At 49.2% G+C, this 21537-nt stretch overlaps 2 protein-coding genes across 4 annotated transcripts; both read right to left on the reverse strand.

Annotated features, from left to right (window-relative positions):
- Window positions 1–3460: 3460 nt before the first annotated feature.
- TPI1 (triosephosphate isomerase 1) lies at window positions 3461–6488 on the reverse strand. The gene is made up of 7 exons (XM_008499124.2): window positions 6263–6488; window positions 5309–5432; window positions 5139–5223; window positions 4878–5010; window positions 4546–4631; window positions 4304–4391; window positions 3461–4039 (listed from the first exon to the last, which is right to left on the reverse strand). Exons 1-7 carry the CDS (start codon window positions 6372–6374, stop codon window positions 3921–3923), a joined length of 747 nt encoding a protein of 248 aa, XP_008497346.1. The 5' UTR covers window positions 6375–6488; the 3' UTR covers window positions 3461–3920.
- A 207-nt stretch (window positions 6489–6695) lies between these two features.
- Window positions 6696–21528, reverse strand: USP5 (ubiquitin specific peptidase 5). 3 transcript variants are annotated; one of them, XM_030460260.1, is made up of 20 exons: window positions 21372–21528; window positions 19789–19914; window positions 19430–19496; window positions 16583–16716; window positions 16129–16274; window positions 15670–15854; window positions 15014–15108; window positions 14311–14504; window positions 14079–14150; window positions 12692–12773; window positions 12346–12471; window positions 11742–11895; window positions 11180–11354; window positions 9804–9892; window positions 9406–9597; window positions 8724–8867; window positions 8419–8564; window positions 8182–8335; window positions 7457–7541; window positions 6696–7294 (listed from the first exon to the last, which is right to left on the reverse strand). In XM_030460260.1, the coding sequence occupies exons 1-20, from the start codon at window positions 21477–21479 to the stop codon at window positions 7201–7203; spliced, it is 2568 nt and encodes an 855-aa protein (XP_030316120.1). In that variant the 5' UTR covers window positions 21480–21528; the 3' UTR covers window positions 6696–7200. The 3 variants fall into 3 exon arrangements, with proteins under 3 accessions (XP_030316120.1, XP_030316130.1, XP_030316136.1); XM_030460270.1 differs by having other exon boundaries at window positions 9475–9597; window positions 21372–21527; XM_030460276.1 differs by lacking the exon at window positions 21372–21528 and adding an exon at window positions 21049–21072.
- Window positions 21529–21537: the final 9 nt, after the last annotated feature.

Consider the following 21537-nt stretch of genomic DNA (forward strand, 5'->3'; position numbering starts at 1 on the left):
CCCCAGTGCTGAGCTCTTCCTCAGGCTACACTCACTTCACTCGAATTTCACTCCCTGGTCACTACCCTGCGTAAGATGGGGTTTTCCACTATATCCACTGCAAAAAAACCCCATCCACACATAAAGCACTGCAGCTTATCTTGCCTTTGCTTTTCAAGGCTTTGAGGGAACCTTCAGCAAACCCTCAGTTTGGTGCTGAAGGAAAAGTGATGACACACTTGTCTTCCCATCCCTCATCCCTTTGTGCTGAAGAATGGACTGGTAGAAGTCACATGTGCCTCTATGCACATGTTTAACATAGACTTACAACAGGAATGTATGGCTTAAATTCATGGTTTACAGAGGACCAAAGAACTTAAAAGAAACAAAAATTACTCAGAGAAACTTAAGTCTTTAAAGGAAAGATCTTTTATTTAGGAGATATATATTTTTTACTTTTTTTTTTAGCGAATGTGTGTATATATACATGTATAAAAATAAATATCAAATCTAGCTATGCCGATCACTAAGGAGGTGATATGCAAGAAGCTCCTCTGAACGCCCACAAAGGAGCACAAGGGAGAAAACATTGGGAGGGGGAGCCCGAACAGCACCTTCTGAGCTGCTCCCAGGCCCATCCCAGGAGCCACCAGTCTACCAAAGTCCCATCTCCAGATGCCCAGAGGGGCGTGATGGCAGGCAGGAACCCAAATTAGGGACAAAGAGGAAGGGGCAGCCTGTCCAGGCTCCTTCCAGGGCTGTGCCAGGGAAGCCTCAGCCCCAGAGAAGCTTTAGGGCTGGAGGGGTTACTGCATACAGGGGTGTGAGGCACACAATGGGATGCAGGGAAAGAGCATTTGGGGATAGCAGAGAGCTTATTAGGGGATACTTAAGGGAGGAACCCAAGGCAGGAAAGGGAGAAGTTTAGGTGGTTTGTGGGGGAGTGGGTGTGGCAAAACAGGGATATGGGAATAAAAAGGCCCGTCATGTGTAAATAGTTTGCAATGGTTTGGCCGTGCTCCACCTGGTCAATGCAGCCTGTCCCATCTTCCCATTGATCTCCTTCCTCCCTTTGCCCTTTGGCAAGGGACTCTCCTTATCTCATAGAGGAGTCATGTGGGAGTCTGTGTGTCAGTGGCTGGGCCTTGGGGCTGTGTGCCCGTGGGGCAGCACCTGGTGTGGGCACGAGTGTACAGGCGAGTGTGTGAGTGGCAGCAAGGGTGCAGCCGGACCCACTGACAAGGGGACCTGGGGCCAGGAGTGGGCTGTGAAGGAGAAGCTGGCTGTCAGGGGAACTGCGGGTATTCTGACAGCTCATAAAAGAGCTGGGGGACATGGGGGTGTCTGGGGGCAAGACCACCATGGGGAAGTTGTATACTGGGGGAGCAGGGGCCTGGAAAGACTGGGTAGACTGTCTGAGCCCAGTGGCTTGGAGGAACCATGCTGTAACATCTGTGCATGTACAAATCTACATTATATATATATATATATATATATACACATGCGCACTGGCACAGCTCTATCCTGCTCAGTCAGAGGAAGGGATGGGATGTGGCTATGTTTATGTGAGTGTGGTGTGTTGCTGTTTGTTTTTATATATGGTGCATAGGTGTATTTGTGTATAAGAGTACTGGGAATACAAGCTCAAGCAGGCTGTAGGTTGCAGCTGACAACAGGAGCTGCAGTAGTCTCCCTTGGGCTGTCACACCTGGCACAATTCATTTTTTCCAACAGCAACCTGTTTAAAATTGAACTACTAAAATCTGCATGAGAGTCTGGCAGTATTTCCACTCCACAGAGCTGTGGTCCTGCCAGAAAGCAGACAAAAAAAAGAAGAAAAAGAAATCTGGCACTCCTGCTGATGCAGAAATTATTTTCTGTGAGTTTATTCCTCATTAAATGAATGCTTTCACGAAATGAATGCTTCTGTATTCTCCACAAAGCAGCAAGATCAATGCTTGGCTCCCATCTGTATTTTTCTATGTAGGTCACTCTCCCTGGATCGTGCGGCTCTGTGGGCAGGGCTGGGCAGGACCAGGAATCGAAAGTGGATGCGCAGCCTGTGCCTGACACCAGTGGGCTGTTCTGAATGCCTGACACCAGTGGGCAGTCCCTGCCTACCTGCTGCGGCAGCCTCCGCACAGGCAGTATCCATACCATAACCCTACCAAGTCACCACAGCCCTGGTCATCCCACCCTGAGGTATCAAACCACTGTCATGCCTCAGAGTTTTCAGGATTTTCGATGAAGGCTTGGAAGCATCCTCCTCCCCACACCATTCCACAGGCACGCAGGTGTGAGCGCTGTGCTGCCGTCAGGCTCTTCCTTCCAAGGCCGCCTCCCCTCCTTCCCTCCATCAACAGAGGCTGCCAGCAGCCGAGCTCCTGCGCCTGGGGCGGGCCACCATGTGTTTGGCTCGCTGCGGCGCTGGGCCCATCGTGACCCAGAGCCGTCTCCAGCGCCATTTTAGGCTCCGGCGGCGAAGGCCTCGGCGGCCGCCCGAGGGCGCGCCAGCACCGCCCGCCGCACCGGCACCGGCACCTCCCCGAAAGGCTCCAGCAGAGGCAGGGACAGGGCGGGGGCTGGAGCTGCCGGTCGATCCGTGACGGTAAGGCTATACCCCCTGAAGGGCCGAGGCTCTTCGGTCTCGTCTCTTCCAGCCGGGAGGAAGGGAAGAGCGCCGGCCTCAGCGCTTTAGCAGAGAAGAGGACCCGCAGCATCAGCGGGTTTTTCCCCCGTGGTTCCTCACCTCCTGCCTCTCACCCCTCAGGGCATACTGGCAGAGCAGCACACCCACAGCTGGAGTAGCAAGAGAGGAGAATGCCACAGCTGCAAAGCCTATGGACCGAAAACATGAAACGGGAGAGAGCTCTCAGCTGTGCAGTTTCCTTTTGCATGCCTGCTCCATATCACAGACTTCCCAAGGACATAATGCCCCTTGGCCTGGCTCCTCCTTGGGGAGCACTTTCTTCTTGGTTACTCTTAGCACTGCCTAAAAATCTAGCTGGCATGGCAGCTGAGAAATAACATCTAGTTTTTTCTCACCCTTCGGGATATGGCTGCAACCAGGCACAGAGCACAGCCTCAGCCCACAACCTAGAAACCCTCAGTGAATAAAGAGGGACCTGCTATGCTCCACGTTTAATGAGCAGCAAAGCCAAATTCTAGCCCTCACAGGAAAGAGTAGCTATGAGCACAACTGCCATGCCTGCCTGGAAAGATCAGCTCACTCATGGTCCAGCCAGATGTTGCAGCAGCTACTGGCATAGAAAGATGCACAATGATCACCATGGGCCTGAAGAGCTGTAATGTGACAGATCCAAGATGCAGGATGAATTTGTACAGTGTTTGCAGAGGCAATGAGTCCTCAAAGAAAAGCTCACAAAACCCACACTGCTTGTCTACCACCAACCTTCTGTGGTAGTAAATTCTGTACACTCCTTGTCCCCAGCTGCTTCTGAGTTAAGATCCAGGACACACCTTTGCTTTTTCTTTATTTATTGTTCAATATGGGACACAGGTGAGGTTAAGACATCTCACAAGGGTCTAAGCTGACAGGCTCCTTGCTGATGGAGCTGAAGGATGCCAGAGACTGCAGTTCCATTTTCCTTCCCGCAGCACCAGTGGCCCTCTCTCCCTACAGCACTGCAGAGAAAGGGGGAAGGCACTGGCCAGGTTGACTGTGGGCTCTTAGGGGTGGGTCAACAGGCAACCAAGGATTTTGCCAACTCAGACAGGAGGCTGTCAAGGCTCTGCCAAGACAGGCTCCCACTAACAGGACTCCAAAGTGGTGGTGGGGGTTAGCAACACAGCTAGAACAATGACTGTGGAGGGGGAAAGCCTCAGAGGAGGCCTCAGTACTGAGACATGTGCAATGAACGGTCCCTTCTTGCTTCTGTTTCTTTCTCTTAACCACAAGGGACTACTCCTCACAGGCTGCTTCAGTGTTTGGCATTGATAATATCCACAAACTCTGGTTTGAGAGAAGCTCCACCAACAAGGAAGCCATCCACATCATGCTGAGAAGCCAGCTCCTTACAGTTGCTGCCAGTGACTGAACCTAAAACGGGAAAAGTACTCTGAGAGGTTAAATGAGACCAGCTCTAGAAAAGTAGTCCAGGGCACAAAGGTAAGACCTGTAATGTCCTAGCCTCATCTGAACACACAGTAAGACTGTTTCCCATTTACCCAAACAAGCTAGTAGGTGTCTCTTCATACTCTGACAACCTCTGCTCCACACCAGCAGGGCACACAGTACAGCTGCAGCAACAAGCAAGCTAACTAAGCACTTGCTGCAGCGCCAAGGGGCATCAGACTCATTTACCTCCATAGATGATCCTAGTTGACTGAGCAACAGCGTCAGACACGTGGCTTTTCAGCCACCCCCTCAGCTTCTCATGAACTTCTTGAGCCTGTAACAGAACACAGAAGGTCCCATTGACGGCTGAACCATTCCCTATACAAGTCCCTTCCAAAGAGGAGAAGCTCCCTGAGAGAATCTTCAAGAAGATCTCTTGTGTGGGAAGAATCAGTTATCCAGTCAGCCACCTCCCCCCTTGTTCATACCTGTTGGGGAGTTGCAGTTTTACCAGTTCCAATAGCCCAAACCGGCTCATAGGCAAGAACCACTTTACTCCAGTCCTTCACATTATCTGAGAAAAAGGGAGAAGGTATAGGTAAGCACAGTATTACATGCTGGGAAAGTACACTAGAAGGCTTTCTTGAACACACAGGCCTTTTATTAACATGATCATGTTAATATTGTGTGTGAACATTTGCAGCAATGTATCTGTACCCCTTACAAGACCAGGATGGCCATTATGGCATTCCAGTTAAGGCCAAGGTAGCCATTTCCCAAAAGTTCCAAGCAGATAAAAACACCAATTTTCTTCCCTTACCAGCAATGGCCTTGGTCTGTTCAAAGACCACCTTCTCTGTGATGCCAGCTTCTCTCTCATCCAGCTTCTCTCCAATGCAGGCAATGACTCCAAGGCCCTCAGCTAGAGCATGAGCTACCTTCTGCCCAATCAACTGAGGATTGAAAAGAAACAAGGCAACAGGTAAGTCAGACCTATTCCTGTAGTCTTTTAATTGCTCATTCCTCCAGCTTTTGAAGGAACATCTGAGCTGGACGATCTCTCCATGGCTGGGTCACTCACCTCATCAGACTCTCCAAAAACGTGCCTTCGCTCTGAGTGGCCCAGGATCACCCACACAGCTCCAATGTCCTTGATCATTGCTGGGCTAGAGATAAAGGAGATGATTCACACCTCTGGATGAAATTCACATCCCAGAAGCACCCTGGCTTTACTTTTATCCATGGGCTCACCTGATCTCCCCTGTGAAAGCACCCTTTGCCACCTTGTAACAGTTCTGTGCTGCAACTGCAATCTTTGCATCAAGCTTCTGGCGGGCAAAGTCAAGGTAGATGGAGGGAGCTCCACAAACCACCTCTGGAAAGCAAAAAAAAGGTGGTTAGCCTCGAAGTAAGCACAGGGCTGAAACTGCACCCATCCACTGAACTTCAGTAAGTCATCCCTCTTTCTAGTCCTGAGAAGGCTCTGCCTGCCTGCCCGCCCTTGCTGACATTTGGGAAGCTTCTGCAGCAGGAACATCCCCGCTAACTGAACTGTCCCTTCCTCCCTGTTCAGCCCCAAGGAGGAAGCCTTTTCCAGTGGGCAGTCCAGGCCAACAGCCAGGCCCCTCGACGGGTTCACACAGGTCGCTTGGAGAGCGCCCAGCTAAGAAAGGGGGCAAGGATCCTGCCCTGCTGCCCGGGCCGGGCTGAACCGGGGGAGGAGAGAGCAGCACCAGACTACGCCTGGGGTTGTAACCGGGTACAGCAACGGTTCTGCAGCTTGGAAGGGCAGCTCGGCCGACACACCAAGCTCTACTCCCCCCCCAAGACCCGGTCGAGCGACGGGACTCGGGGCACAACGGCGTGGGGTGGGGACAAGGCCGAGGAAAAGGCGCGGGGCCCAAAAGAAATGGGCGGCAGAGGCAATGCCGGACCGGGCCGCTCCCGCCGGGGGGTGCCTCTTCCCGGGGCCCCGCTGTCTGGATGTGCCTCCCGAGGCACCATTCCCAAGGGAATGGCTGCACGTGTCCGGCGAGCCCACAGCTCCGATCCGGTTTCGCGGGTATATTTAGCCCCGCCGCTGGGTTATATTTATCCCCCGCCGCCCTCTGGCATTTTCCGCTCCCCCGCTAGGGCCCGGGCCCGAGCAGGCCGCCACCGGCCGAGCCGTGAGGCGACGTGCGCTACGTGCTGCCGCGCCCTCACCGGTGTCGGCGGAGAGCTTGGCGCCGTTCAACGTTTGGATGAGCTCCCCCAGGCTCTTCTTGTCACCGTTCATCTTCCAGTTGCCCCCCACGAAGAACTTCCTGGGCGCCATGGCGGGAGCGGGCAGAGACACAAACCGGTACCGGAGGAGAGGCGAAGGTCAACGGCGGCGGCGCGTTGCTCCCGGCGCCCGTTTTTATCTCCCGGCCTCTCCCGCAGCCCCGCCCCCCGGCTGGTGTCCCCGCCTCCGCCCGGCCTCCCCGCGGCCCGGCCCCGCCTCCAGCACGCTCCCACCCGCCGCTCCCCGGCCTGAGACGCGACCCCGAGCGCAGGGAGCGGAGCCGAGGGCTCCGCCGCGCCCTCAGCGTTCGGCCTTCCCGCCGCTCGCGTGTTGTGCCCCCACGGGCGAAGCGGAAGGCAGAGAGAAACCAGGGGGTATTTCGACTTTTATTTTGTCCCCCGTGTATTTTGGCATGTAAAGGTCACACAAAGGGAAGTGGGGGTGGGCGCTGATCGTGGCACACCTTTCTGCCCGCCCCGCGCCCTTCCCCCGCAGGGCCGGCAAGAGGGACCCCCCCAAAAAAAACCCAGAAGCCGTACAGACACAAGTCCCCTCCTTTCTCCCCTTCCCGACAGTAAGGAGGTGGCATCATCCCACCAAGCAGCAAAGCACTAGGGCTGTGTGTCACAAGGGTGGGGACAGTGAAGACATTTTCTATATAAACTGATATTCCCACCCCCACCCCGCTCCCCTTCACTCATGTCCACGGAGGCTCCAGCCCCCAAGTCTATTAGCCAGGGAACTCACGTCTTCCTGTGTGTTTCTGTAGAGGCCACGAACGGAGGAAGGGGGGAAAGAGCAGTTGGCAGGACTCTGCTCCCATCCTCACTGACCCCACCCCTCCATCCCACCCCCCACCACACAGCAAGAGGATGTTCTAGCTGGGAATTCGCTGATAAAAGTAGATGTAGCCCAGGTCCTTGGGGGGCTTCTCAGAAGCACAGACTTTCTGGTCATTGTAGATCACCCACCTGCAAAAGGCAGAAGAGGAGCTCAGGGATGATGCATTCTGTGGCCAAGACAAGACTTGGCCTGGTCTCAACCCTGACACCCCAAGACCTATGAATAAACAGGGGAAGACAGTGATTTAAACCTGTACCTGAGTCCCCTTACATTGTGAAAATCCTTCTTACCTGCCATCTTTCTTGATGTGACAAACGTAGTGTCCACACATAGTAGAAGTGCCCATGTGGCTGATAAAGGCAAACAGCTGATACTCTTGAGAAGGAAAGAGAGAAGTGATCAGGGAGAGGAAAGGTGTCTTAACCAGCAACACTCTGTGCAAGGACCCTCTGTTGAAAAGGATCCCTAAAGGAACTTCTAGGTAATAATTAAGAACTGGGTCCTCATCAAGTGTGACTATGAGTGGTCTTAAGGCCAAACGTGCAGGGAAATAGGAGATGGTAACTTCAATTTAGCCTTCTCTCTCCCAACTGTTTATTTAAGCTCATGGGTGCTGGGTGGATATAGCAGGGGCACCACCTCCCTATGGCACCCAGCAGCCTAGCAGCACTGACACCAGTTCCGCACGTGGTTTAGAAACTGATTTTTCAATGGGAGCCTGAAGAACAGAAAAGCCCCCATGGACAACTAGAAGAAAGAAGTACAGCCTTTCCTGGCTTTCACTTGATGGCACTTCCTCTGCCTCTCTCTTACTGGCTTCCAGATAATCCACAGCCTGAAGTGTCTAGGCCTACACTGCCATCCCTCCTTTCTTCCTCCCTCCTTCCCCCTCAAAACCCGACCAGCCCAGTGGCAGCTGCTGCTGCTAAACCCTCTGGTACTGCATTGATTAGGGAAAATAAAGCCACGTTGAGTCTGAGTCCCAGAAATCCACATTCCTACTGCTTGAACTCACTTCCAGGCCCATCGCGCACTTTAGGACCCACAGGGACAGATTCAGAGATGGACTCCGCCGCTGAGCGCCCCTCTGAGATATCCATAGCAGCTTCTGCATCAAGATCATCGATGTGACTGAAGATCCAATCCACAGCACGCTCCAGACTGTTGTTCTGGAAGGAAGAAAAGACTGTGAGTTTGGGAATATCTGTTCCCAAGAATCCCCCTTTGCTCTGACATCACCCGTGCTTCTCACCGTGGCTCTAAGCGCTTTCATGGCCTGGTCCCGGGAGAAGCCCATGGAGACAATAGTGGCCACGCTGTCTTCTGAAGGAGGGTCTGGGCAGGCAATAGTTGACCCTGGTCCACTGGATCCAGGGAGAACTAACGGGTTAGCAAAATCTGCAGCAGGAAACAACACAGCTCAGAGAAGTCAGATCTCTCCAAGAGGGATACAGTCTGAGGTCCCAAGTACTTTGGTTCCTCACTGCAGCAGCAGGTCAGGAAGTACAATAGCCCAGATGTAATAACAAGCTTCACTGTGGCCATGTGGCCTCATACCTGGATCATCCATATGTGACATGACCCAGTTCATGGCAGTCTCAACTCCACTGTTCCCAGTGTAATACACAGCTTTACGGCATGCATCCATGGGAAAGCCCATCTCCACTAGCTGGATAATCACTGACTCATCCAGCATGGGTGCTGTGGGAAGACAAAGGTTAGAGCCACCCACTCCTACCCTACTTCATTTTGTGCAGTGTCACATAGCCCTCAAACCACCATTTCTTGGCTTTGTTTCAATCAAGTTCTGTCCCTCTTCTCAGCCTTTGCTATGATTCCTTCTTCAGAAGCAGTGTCTCACACACAGTCATACCGGGCAACAAAAGGATTCAACTCATCAACTCGAGTACTGGCTCTTCCCTACCTCCCCAAACCCTACCTCCTACCGTGGTTTGTGAAAAGAAAATACCTCTACCAATTAAATCTGGTATACACGCCAGGCCTGCACCCCCCTAAATGCACCAGACATGGCACCTCCCCATCTTCTACAGAACAGGAACCAACAGACTCCCTTGCATAACACCCTTGCATAACAGGCATGCAAGGGAGGCAGCAGGTATTTGTTGACAGAGGGACAGGGAAAGTCTGAGCAGGAGGAGAAACCACTAGCATGGGAGACAAGACAAGGATAGCAAGGAAATGAGTCAGGCATCAGGAAGACAGGAGGAGAATCACTAACATGTCGGAGAGGAGAAGTGAGGGGAGCAGAAGGAGTCGTCGTCCTCGTTGCCATAGAACCCCAGGCTACCTTTGGGCTCATCTGGTGTCACCAGTGGGGGTGCGATGTCTGGCATTTCTTCTTCTCCATCTTGCAGCCCTGTTCCTTGCAGTGCAGAAATATCCAGCTCTTCTGGCATTTCAATGGAGACATCTGCAAGATACAGCCTTGCTCAGCCTCCCCATAGGGTCAGAAACAAAGGACTCGGTTGGGAGATCTAGAAGGGTAAGTCCTTGAGGATATGATATGCTACTGTCTGCAGCTCCTTTTGGGGTAGTTAATTTCCTCCTTGCAGTAATACCACAAACCCATATATAGCACTCGGTACCTATACATTTTGTACTTCTTATCCTTCTTACCAAGCTTTTTGGGCACCCAGTCCAGACCAAAAGTGAATTTCTTTATCTGGATCACCAGATAATCCGGGAAAGAAGCAAACCGAGTTGTTCTGAAAGAGACAAAAGTACTTTCAAATACTTTGTCAGCAATGATTGAGGGCACCTAGCTGATTCAAGAACTCAAGTGAGTAAGGTGGAGGTATGTTCTAAGGGAGGGATACGCATATCTGTGTAGCTCTCCTATGCTGAGTTTAAAGCTCCTCAAACACAGAACCATTTCTAAAGAACATGATTGGACCAAATTATACAGGATGTAGCATGTACAAAATTTTGGGGGATGAGGAAAAATAATACAATCCTGTATTTTACCAGCTTCCTAAGATTTTAGTATTTAATTAAATACTAACCCTTAAGTAGCATAGAGAAAATAACATCAAGACTGACAGATACAGCAGCAGGAACAGGCATGCTTTCAAGCACAAGAGCACATCCTCAGGCATGAAGAAGCAGTGAATTTTAAGCTAAATGAACTCAACTGAATATTATTTAGTTAGACAATTTGAGAGAGAGCATGTCTGGAATCTATGAAACACAAGGAATGTTTGTGAAGGAAGAAGCATTAATAAGACTGACAGATAGTTATTTTCGGGTGATAGTTGTAACATACCATACGATTCATTTAAGCATCAGTGTATATTCAATGGTAATTATTGCTTGAACACAACTCACTATTTAAAAGCAGAACTTTGGGTGGGTTTTTTTGTGTTACTGATCTAATTGCATTTCTGCTTACAGTAGCTATTCCTCCAGAATTATTTGTTAGAAAAACACTTCCAGTTCTTTCATGAGTAAGCTTTCATTGCAGAATGCTCAGAAGCATCACAGCAGAAAGCTGCTTAAGTTTGTGAGACAAATGGAAGCTGTTTTTTAAACCTATTAGCATTTAAGTTAGCATTCTTTCAAATAACTCACACATCTGTTACACTCAGTATTTTGCTCAAATTTTAATAGCTAAAAACTTTTTCTAAGGAAATTTTAGAGACCATGCAAGACCAGTGTTGCCACACAGTCTGTGTTGATTTTAAAGCCAAATTTTGAACTTAGAATAAAAGCTGATGCTTTCTGGAACATCACTGTATTTTGTAGTCCCTCAGCTACTGAAATCTGATGATAAGGACCTCACCAGCACTGTTGTTCTGCCCACTGTAATTCCCTGGGGCCAAGCATTCCAGCACTGATTGCCTGGTTCCTCCTCTGCTTCAAGATTCTATGGGTCCACCATGTGGGGGACAAGAAAGCTTTGGTAACACTTTTTCCCCGAGCACCTAAAAGAAGTTCCCAAAGAGGCAGCTATTGCCAGTTCATCACAGCTTAGCTGGTAACTCACAGACACTCACTTGAGAGCCACAGACTTGGCCTGCAAGGCTGTGCTCCAGAAATCATCCACCTGCTCTGGAGCTCCATAGGCCTCTAGGCAGGAGCTGAAAGGCACCTTGGCTCGCACCAGTTCAGGTAGCGGCTGCTTCTCTTCCTCTGCCTGCCTTTTCTTCTCCTCATATTCCAGTAGTTCATCTAAAGAACAGAGCAGAAGAGTCAAAGTTTACCTCTAGGTACATATGAATCTATTGGTGTAAGCCACACCAAGGAAGAACAAGCCTATAGATGCACGCCAGCAAGAATGGAGCACAAAGTAGACAGTGTCTTCCCAGGCACTGTCCTCCTGCTTCAGTCCCATTTTACAGCTGAATTATAGCCCAGCTTGTGCTGCATGAGGGAAAGGCTCTAGAGAGACATCACCACATCACACCATGTCTGAAGAAATTGGCCCAATCCCACAAAAGCAGGTGGAGGACCTGACTTCAGAAGTGGCAAAGAAGCTCCTTTCTAATTAAGGAGTTGTATAAGGATAACATCCAAACATAACGTTTGCTATCATTTTGACCTTGGCCCATTACTGACCTTTGTTGAGTGCAGCATCCATGGGCACAGGCAACTGCATGATATAGTCAACACGCTGGGTATATTTCACCTTTTCTGTGGCCAGGCACTTCAGCTTCTCCTCCACGAGAAAACGGAAGACCTCATTTGGGTTCTCCGAGCTGCGGCAGTTCCTCTGCAGGAGGAGAGATTAGAGTGATAGATAAAACACCAAAATGGCAGAAATAAATATCTGCAGTAGCAGTGGTTCTACTGCTGATAGCCACGGGATGTGGCTAAAGAGTATTTACTTCTGTATCCAGTCCACTGGAAAAGACAGCAAAGAAGAACTAGATCCAGCTTCTGTACCCCAGGAACCCATGCCATTCCTGCTCCTAAAGAAGACAATTTACATCTCTAGCTGTGCCACTCCCAAAAGAGATTCCTTCAAGGAATCAGCACTGAAAACATGGCCAAGCATCTCTCCTTCTCTGCTCCTACAGGTGACATCTGGCTCATTTCCCTGTGTTGTGTCCCCCTCTCTGATCCAGTTGTCAGTTTCTAACCCCAAATTCCTCACCTCCTGCTTAAGGGAGAAAACAAAGCTGGGCTCTTCCATGAGATGAGAGATTGTCTAAACCATTACCTCCACCATGTTGATGAAGTGCAGAAAGAATTCCTGGGCATCCTGCTGTCGGTTAGTGGAAAACTCTGGGTGCCCCTTTCCAATGAGGGACTTAAACATACGTGGAGCAATGCCATTCTGCATACCCTGCAAAAAAAGCAGTGGAAGAGAAAGGTGGTCATAATTTGCCAAGCATGTGCTCTAGCATGCAGCACTCTACTTATAGCCATGCTTTTCTTCAGATGACAGGGCCCTGGAACAAGCCCCAGAACATGTCTTCAGAAAGGGTTCTCTTTCGATCCCCATGTAACACACAAAATATGTCATGCAACGCACACGTTGTGAGGATGACATATCCAAGTCTCACCTTCTGATCAGGCTGCTGTTCCCCATCTGCAGAAGCTGGCTTTGAATACTCTCCTGAAAGCAGTCCATGGCCCAGTTTGGCTCTAGAATGATTAAAGAACAACTCTAAGCAACAAAAAGGTTTCTGCAATCCCACATACTCCGGGAGCCATATCAAGCCATGCAGCTTTAACACTGCCATGGACTGTCAGTCTCACAGAGATCAGCTTCCTGTGCTGAACCAGCCAAAATCATCTTATCTTGGTCTGCCGTCTGGTCCCATGAGAAATCACTGACTTTAAAGTTACCAGGACTTCTGGGCACCAATCTTAACCTTTGCTTGCACAGTAGAGATCACATGAAGGAACAGATTTCTTTTCCCCACAGATGGGCAGCTGGTGCCAAGCTGCAGAACAGCTGTGGAACAGCCAAACTAAGCTGCAGTCTGTGCAGGACACAACAGGGCAGAGTGAAATTGTCTGAGCCAGAAACAGCATTGCTGTGAGCAGATTGTTCACATTTCCCAGAGGAAAGATCAAGAATGACTGCATGAGGCTCTTAATGGACAAGCAGTAGCATTCAGTGGTCCCCTCCTACGCACAGACGCTATTCCACTTCACTCTGGTCCCTTCCCACCACTATTACAATTCATCTGGAACTAAATCCTACCATTTCCTTCCTTTGCTCAGGCAAAAGTCCTTCTCGCTGTCTCAACTTAATCCCCTCCAACCCTTCATCCCAGGCTGTCCAAATTTAGAATCCTCCCTTCCACTGAACTCCCTTGCACAAATGCCACCTTCCATTCCTCCATTCCAAACTTCTATATACTGCTTTGCTGACCCCAAACCTACATATATGGCTTTGCTGGTTTAGAGCAGATAAAGCAGAGAATTCATGTATTTAAAATGCAGCAACCTTCCAAATCTTGTGTTACTTCTTCTGTATATTCTCCTGCAACTGCTCGCACAGTATCTCTTGAAGAAAGCTTCTTTAAGCATATATATATTATCCACTGAGAATAAATTTGCCTAAATCTGTGTATTTATTTACTCTTAGCCATCTCCCTCCATTGCAGAGAGCAAGGCCCTTTTTGATGTTACGCAGATCGGATATGCCCATCCGAAATCCCCACGTGGTAACATATGGTACTGCATTCCCCACAGAACATTTAAGAGCCTGGCATGAACTCGGTTATGCACCCTGTCCTCTCCATCTAGGGCATTCAGATGAACTTTCCTGGCTTAGACCCTTACTGGTCACTGAGGATCAGTGTCTCTGGTGATGGACATGCAAACAGAGAGGCGAGGCTTGAAGGAGAAACCTGCAGCAAAGCACACTGTAGCAGTGCAGAGGGAATGCACCCACCCAGGCAGCCTCAGCCCTCCTTCTCTCACCAAAACTCTACGTACACTTGTGTGCTGAAGTCCTGTGTGGGGTCCGAAGGTGCACTTTGGAATATCTTCTCCAGCTTATCCACATACCTGCAAAGCAAACCAGAGCACTGTAAGGGACATAGGGATTCATCTAATGAAAACAGTTCTGAGCTGGATTACTGTAACAGAAGTTCCCAGCATCACAAGACCTTTGTACTGACCCCAGGGGATCCCAGGCTAATGGAAAGGAGTGATTAAGCTCACTTACTTTCTCTGGAAGTCTGGGATACTGAACAGCACCTGCATCACAGAATTGAGGTAGCAACTGTTGCCCAAGTTACGAATACCAGTGTACCCAGGCCCATAGAGGGGCTTGAGCTGTACACCAGACTCCTGGATGAGCTCCCACTCCCCAATACGCTGGTTCATGTCTATTTCCAGTTCTGTCATTGTCTTGTCTGTCTGTGGAGGGAAAGAACAGGAAAAACCATCAAAGGAGACTCAAGGGAACATAAGAGGTGTGAAAAGTGCAATGTGGTAAGGAAGCAAAGTCAAATCCATTTTGTTTCATTAAATTAGAAGAAGAGAAAGACACAGGAATTGTTTTCAAGTATCTGAATACCTGGCACAGTAAGAGGAATCAGAAACATGGGAGAAATCTGAACCATCCCCTGTAAAGGGGCATGGCAACCACACACTAACACTGAATCTAAGGAGTGAAGCTCAGCAACTGGGAACCTCCCTGTGCACAGTATTGACACAGAACCCCAAGGAAATAAACCTGAGGGACAAGAAAGAGAGATAAAAAATGTAATGAAAAAAGAGAGCCAGATGATACAACTCTCTGCCTTACAAAAACCAAGGGCTCCTGACCAGCAATGGTTGTGCATAGTCAGGGAAAGCTGGCACCCAACTAAAACGTCAGAATTCCTTTCCTGACTCTCAGGGCCTATACAAGAACCTCCCCTTACCTTCTGCATCTTAAGCATGTCAATCCCAAAGTGTGCAAGATGTTCTGCCAGGTTAGGATCCAACACCATATCATCCTCATCGTAGGAGTAGACATCTATGCAGTAACACAGAGGACAAGGGTTGACTTAGCCTGGCCTGTGATGTAACATTCACTGCTCAATGAAGAGAACAGAGTGACCAGAATGGTGAATTTTGGCAAACTGAAAAGTTGGGGTTTCTCTCCTTTCTCAGGAGCATGGCACAACAGATAGAATATTGATCTTCCTCTAAAACACATGACAAGACAAACAACTTTGTCATTGACCAACATACAGAGGTACACGGATGTCTGGAGCAAGGGAAGTGGTTACTGTGCTATACACTTTCTACTTGGGCTTTGGACACAAAATTATTTGATAAAAATCCCACTATGGAAAACAAGACAGCAACCTGGGTAACTATTTAAAACCCCTTCAAATTATAAAGGAGGGGAGGAGGAAGGCAAGGTTTTATCAGCTGGTTCTCTTCCCGCCACAACAACACGACAGCACTGAATATTGCAGGTTGTAAGACAGGCAACAACAGCCTGGAAAACCCCCGACTTCCATTGCCCAGGACCAGAGTCAGTCCGAGTGGTGCCTGGCACCTATAACCCTAAGAGCATCCCCCTTCTCACCAGCCCCATCAGGAGTAATTGTTCCCAGTTTCACAGCCAGGGGATAGCCAGTTTCCCTGTAGTGCTCGACCGCGTGATTGTTGCCACCACTGCCATCAAAATAGCGCCGACCACAGAGGATGGCTCCATCAGTCATGTTCAACCATAGGTTCTCCTTCATGTCACACTTGCTGCATTTCCAGCCACTATTGACAAAGAATAGATAAAAAGGTGAAAGCCTTTGGGCTGTATTCTCCCAAGCCCTCTCCACTGACCACAGTATAAGCAATCTCATTCCTCTTTTACTTCAGAACACTAAACATCCTGAAGTAATTTAAGTATGTAATTTCCTGTGGATTCACTATGAAAAGGCATACTCAGAGACTCATTTGCTGCTGAAGTCCAGGACAGGAGAAGAAGTTGATGGGGGGGTGGGTGTGTGACACAGAGCAATACAGCCAGTTTCAGTGCTATGCTCACCACGGTGGGATGCGGACATCGTTCTGAAGTTGGTGGAGGGAAAAAGCATGTTTGGAAACACGCCGAACCTCCCCATCCCAAGCCTGCACCTCCTGCTTCCGTGATGCTGAATCTGCTGTCAGGATGGCTTCAATTGCACTGGCAATCTGGAATTCAGAAAGTAGGAAAAAACAATGAAGGGTATAAGGAAAGAAGCTTCCAATACCACAGCACTCCACTTTTAAGGCTCAGATAGGCAAGTCAACTGTGCTAGGGCAGCATTCAGGAGCCTCAGTCACAAGCCAGGACTCCATAAGCACTGAAGCACTGTACAAGTGCAGAATAATCCTGCTTACTGCAAGATGAGACTTCACAGCAGCCCTGAAGGATCCTTTCAACAGGACAGCAATTCCTTCTCTGTAATGGTGCATTTCCTCCCTACCAAAAGAAAACACGGCTTTCCATGCACACATACCCTGTCTTTGACCATGTCTGGCAGTCCTTCCAGCCCATTACGAGGAATATCCAAATGCTCTGGGAAAATGACTATTTTTACATCGTCGTCATATTCAAACTTTTCCTCTGTGATGTCAAATCCACCTTCTACACCTACAGGAAGATAAGACTTTGTGATGACAGGTAAATCTAAATAGCTTCTCAGGCCCCTTTGGCAACAGCTTACATGAAATAAAGCACCATGACTAAGGCAAAGCTCTAGATCAATGATCCACAATTTTACTATTTCTGGATCCCAAAAGTTCTGCTGGCAGTGTGGACTTCACAGGAGCTAATATAAGCCTAGAGACAATAGATTTAGTTTTCCCAACTCTTCTAGCAGATGCTTAGAAGGAATCTCCAGATCCTGACTACAATCAGAAAAAATGAGACATTGTCTCTCTCGAGCCATTGGCCAGAAGAGGGCCGTGACATAGCATAGTTTATCCTTCGCAGTGTATCCAAGATGACGGATGGAGATGTGCATGAAGAGATCACATTCTGACTCTGTGCAAAGATCTAGCCTACCAGCACCTTGAAGGAGCCTGGCTCTGCTTCTTGCCTCTTCCAGAAAGGACAGTTCAGAGTCCTGAGCTTTAGCAAAGACCACCACGATTTCTTCTGGAACCAGAACATCCAGAACTACACAAAAAGTCTTAGGAAAGGTAGAACGACAGTAGTTTCTCACGCCCACCTAGCCATGATTTCCAGAGGCAGCAACAGAAATGAGAGTTCCATCCATAATGAAATTACTTGGCAGTTATCAAGAGTCATGACAGACACTCACCAAAAAGTAGCATTTGCAATAGAGAGCACAATTTCTCATTTATGTAGGTACTTGGGAAAAAAACTTGGCCTTTCCTGTACTCTAAGCATTCACACCCTACATTGCAGAAGGAAACAGGCAGCAGACAGCTGTAACACACTATGGTTTTGTTTTAACTGAATTTCCCTTATTCCTTTAAAAATGGTATGTTGTGACTGCAATAGATCTCTGCAACAGATCACTGAAGATCTGTTACTGCAATAGACTGAAAGGAATAAGAGTTTTTGCTGTCTAATGCATCTGCTTTGAGAATCCTGTGTGACACAGTCCTGATAATTATTACCGCATTTGCTTAAAACATTATTGAAAAAAACACATTTCCCATGGTATCTCCCACAACTCTCTCCTCAGATATCTGAGTGATTTTACGAATACCTGAAAACAGTCACCAGCATCATACAACAACACAGACAGATAATCCTCTTCTGTGCCTCTTCAGCACATACCAGAGAGATCTCCAGTCATCACCCCACAGAATAAACATGATACACAATCCCTCAGGAATTACACAATTCCTGAACTCTAAACAAACTACAACAAGACTGGTGAGGTTCCCTCAGGTGGTTCTCTGAACCTTCTGAGGCTCCAAATGAGGAAGAGCTTCTTCAGCCAGCAGACCATCTCCTGGACCTCTTTCCCCCACACACAGCTAACAACTTGCCATGAGCTACACTGCCTCTCTCTCCATGGTTGTATCTAAGCATCACAAACTTCAGAAGTTGTCCAACCAACATGCAGGCCTGCGCCATAGGTTTTCATTTCCCAAGGAGGCAGAAGCTAAGGTACAGAGAGGTGAAGGGCTAAATTGAGCAGAGAATAATATTTTGTTCCTGAAGCTTTCTAGTGCGTTTTAAAATCTCCCATGTCAGGATTAGCTAAAAGATCACAGTCTAGCTAAAACAGCGGGGAAAAAAATGTCTCCTGGATTCAAGATCACTGCCTCAATCACAGGGTAAATACTTCCTTTCATTCTCTTGCACTCCATTCATACCATTAAACTGTTACCATAGGCATCTATTTGCTGACCCAGTGAAAACATCTCAAGATATCTGTGGAACTGAGGATGTAGCATAATCATATACACAGAAGCATTAGTTATCTAAAGAAACGTATATTCTAGTCTCAGTTTTGCTAGAAGGGACATTTGGAACTCCATTCACCTTAAAAACAGGGAGTAGCTGACAGCTGTAATATTGGTGTTCATACTGTGGCAGCAGCAGAGTCACCTGGTGTTTGTTACACAGTGGCACAGCCAGGGAGAAGATGAGCAAAAAGCAAGATGTGCACTGTCCAGGTTCCTGGATTACCCTCTTGGGGTCAGCTACAAGCAAGCCAAGAACCTGTCACTGCTAAAAAATATTCCTTTCCTCTCCTATATGGAAATAATAATGGTTCAGAATTTACTAGCCAAGACTGATCCAAATAAGCAGCATCTTCCCTGACTGCCATGACAGCCTTTGCAATCAGTACAAAGTTGTGGAACAGCTCTGTTCTTCAAAAAAAGAGTTTTTAATATTTTAGTGTTCATAAGTATTTGCCTCACTATCAGCATTTTATTTCAAAGAATTATTGAGCCAAAGACATTAATATGGCATTTACCAGTCCACCAGAAACTTGAAATTTACTTTTCTCAGACTTAACACATTTTCTCAAACTTACTTCACCCCACGCTGGATACATCCGTATCAAGCCCCAGCTCCACACTGCTTATACCCAAACCAAGCTGAATTAGGCATAGAGTTAAGAGAGGATGCAAAACACATTCATCTACAGAAAACATAATGCTACTTTGAACACAGAACAAAACCACCACCTCAACAACTGTTTTGCAGAATCTACCCACCTAAGGCCACTAGGAAACATGAAGCTTTAATTTAATCCAGGATAGTAGCTTCAACTATTGCAGAAGAAGAAAGGCAAGAGACATGCCACAAAGCCCGGTAGCTCCAGAACACTGGTCCAAAACAACAAGGACAATGCAGTACACAAGCGCTGTCTTACCAATAGCCAAGCGAGTTGGTTTCTTCCTTGGGGGGTCCCCAGCACTGGAGTTGGTGTCTTCTTCCTTCTATTCCATTGAGAAGAAATAAGAAAATAAGAGTTAGGGGCACACAAAAGCTGTGGTAAACCTTAAGGATTGAAATTAAGCTACTGTGAAAAGAGCCAGAGGCCAGGCAGAAGCAGCAGGGCAATCCATATGACTCAACATAAGCAGAGGTGAAGAACTGGTGTACCTCAATTCACCAAGAAAAACATGAATTGCATTTGAGAGAAAACACAGTACCTGATTGAATACAGAGACAGAGCCCAGCTCTCAATTTCATAACAAGTTTGATTGTATGGTTTTTGTGTCTTTTTACCGGTTTACGTGTTCTTTTCAGGTGCAGGTAGACTCGCTGGCCTGTTTTCTGATAGTGCTTTTCCACATACTGCTTCCCAAAGCCCAGGAACGTGTTCATGCAGATATATAAGCCACCATCTGACTCCTGCAAGGAAGGATAGATTAAAACTGAAGGGAGGTAGTGAAGAAAGCTATTCCAACTGCTAGGTAGAGTAGATTACCTCTAGGAACATTACTCATTATTCATTAAATCATGGCTATAGCTCATTCCTAAGTACCAGCCACTTAGTAGCTAGTTAGAAATAAGATGGCAAGCCCCAGCCTGGCTGTCCCAGAAGAACAGGTACTGCTTTCAAGATGATGCATTTAAGAAACTATTTGCCTGTTCCTTTAACATAGGATGATACTGAGTCAGGAAAGCCTGAATGAGGCTCCTTAGAAGTTTATATTGCAGAAAGTCCTTAGCATGTACGGTTCACACAGAGCATGGTACTATCATTACCAACAAAATCATGCCTCCCTTTTTGGAAGCATAATTGCCAGTGCCATAGGGAACTCTGCCAAACTACACTGTGAGGAAGGGTAATGGACCACTGTTTATTTTTGTTTTGTGTTCAAAAGTTTGTGAGTAGCTCTGAAACAGATACAGAATGAGCCCTCCCCATCACACAAACACTGGGAAAATGCCACACTCATTCAGCAGAGATACGCTTTTTAACTCCAAGTGCCAAGGGATATGAATACATCGGCTGGAAAAGAGGGAAAGCACTAGGAAGCTCTCAGCCTGCTTCCCAAGCAGCTGGGAACGAGTCAGAGCAGAGAGTGCATGGAAAAGCATCACACTGGAGCTCGGAGAGGGACAGAGTGCCAGGCTGCCGTGTGCTGCTTCCAGCTGCAGACCATTCCTTCTGGTGGCCCGGGGCACAGCCCGGATGGGCGCCGGCCGAGGAGGCCGAGGGGGTGCCTCGCCCTTCGGCCGCCTGGGCCTCCCCAGGCCCGCCTAGGCCAGGCGGGGGTAGGGAGAGAGGGGCAGGGATGCCGCCAGGGTGGAGACGGCTAGAGAAGGGACCACTGCCATCTTAATGACACAGCATCGACTCGGCTCCTCGCCTGCAGGCCCAGGCCACGCAGGAAGGCGAGTAGGGCGGCTCAGCCTCGGGCAGGGCGGGACCCCCGGCCCGCCTCCCGCCGCCAAAGGCCGGGCCCGGGGGGCCCCCCGGCGCCTCGCCGGACTACAACTGCCGGCATGCCCCGCAGCGAAGAAGCGTTTGCGGGGCACCTGCTCTCCGACGCGCCGGGCCGGGTCGGGTCGGGCCGCGTCGCCGAAAGGGACGAGCGACCTGCCCACGCCCGCTCCGGCCCCAGAACTACAGCCCCCAAGGCGCCACGGCAGGGAGGGGCGCGGCGCAGGGCACGCCGGGAGCCGTAGTCTGCGAGAGCCCCACGACCCGGGCGGCCGCCGGCTGTCGCGGCCGCCAGAGGACTACAAATCCCATGGCGCCCCGCGGCGGGCGACACCCGCCGGACGCTTGGGCTGGGAGCGGGCCGGAGCTGGGGGCAGCCCAACCATCCGGGGAGGCGGGCGGCGGGGCGCGCGCTTACCGGCGTGTCAAAGGAAAAGGCGCACTCGTCCTTGTGGACCCGGTCACCGGCCTTGGGCACCCGGATGGACGGCAACACCGAGATCAGCGCCTCGCTCAGCTCCGCCATGACAGCGGCTCCCCGCAAGCACCGCCCACGGCCCCGCCCCAGCCAATCAGGCACCGGG

This window comes from Calypte anna, chromosome 1 (genome assembly GCF_003957555.1).
Source record: "Calypte anna isolate BGI_N300 chromosome 1, bCalAnn1_v1.p, whole genome shotgun sequence".
NCBI classification, from domain to species: domain Eukaryota; kingdom Metazoa; phylum Chordata; class Aves; order Apodiformes; family Trochilidae; genus Calypte; species Calypte anna.

Excerpts from the sequence above, each read along its gene's own strand:
- TPI1 (XM_008499124.2), bottom strand. The coding sequence starts at position 6,374 with ATGGCGCCCAGGAAGTTCTTCGTGGGGGGCAACTGGAAGATGAACGGT. Across the intron at positions 5,224-5,308 it reads GCTTTCACAGGGGAGATCAG|CCCAGCAATGATCAAGGACA; the intron begins GTGAGCCCATGG and ends CTTTATCTCTAG. Across the intron at positions 4,632-4,877 it reads ACAGACCAAGGCCATTGCTG|ATAATGTGAAGGACTGGAGT; the intron begins GTAAGGGAAGAA and ends CCTTTTTCTCAG.
- USP5 (XM_030460260.1), bottom strand. The coding sequence starts at position 21,479 with ATGGCGGAGCTGAGCGAGGCGCTGATCTCGGTGTTGCCGTCCATCCGG. Across the intron at positions 15,855-16,128 it reads GATGTCCGCATCCCACCGTG|TGGCTGGAAATGCAGCAAGT; the intron begins GTGAGCATAGCA and ends CTTTGTCAATAG. Across the intron at positions 8,868-9,405 it reads TCACTTCTCCTCTCCGACAT|CACCCATGCTGGATGAGTCA; the intron begins GTTAGTGATTCT and ends GTCTTCCCACAG.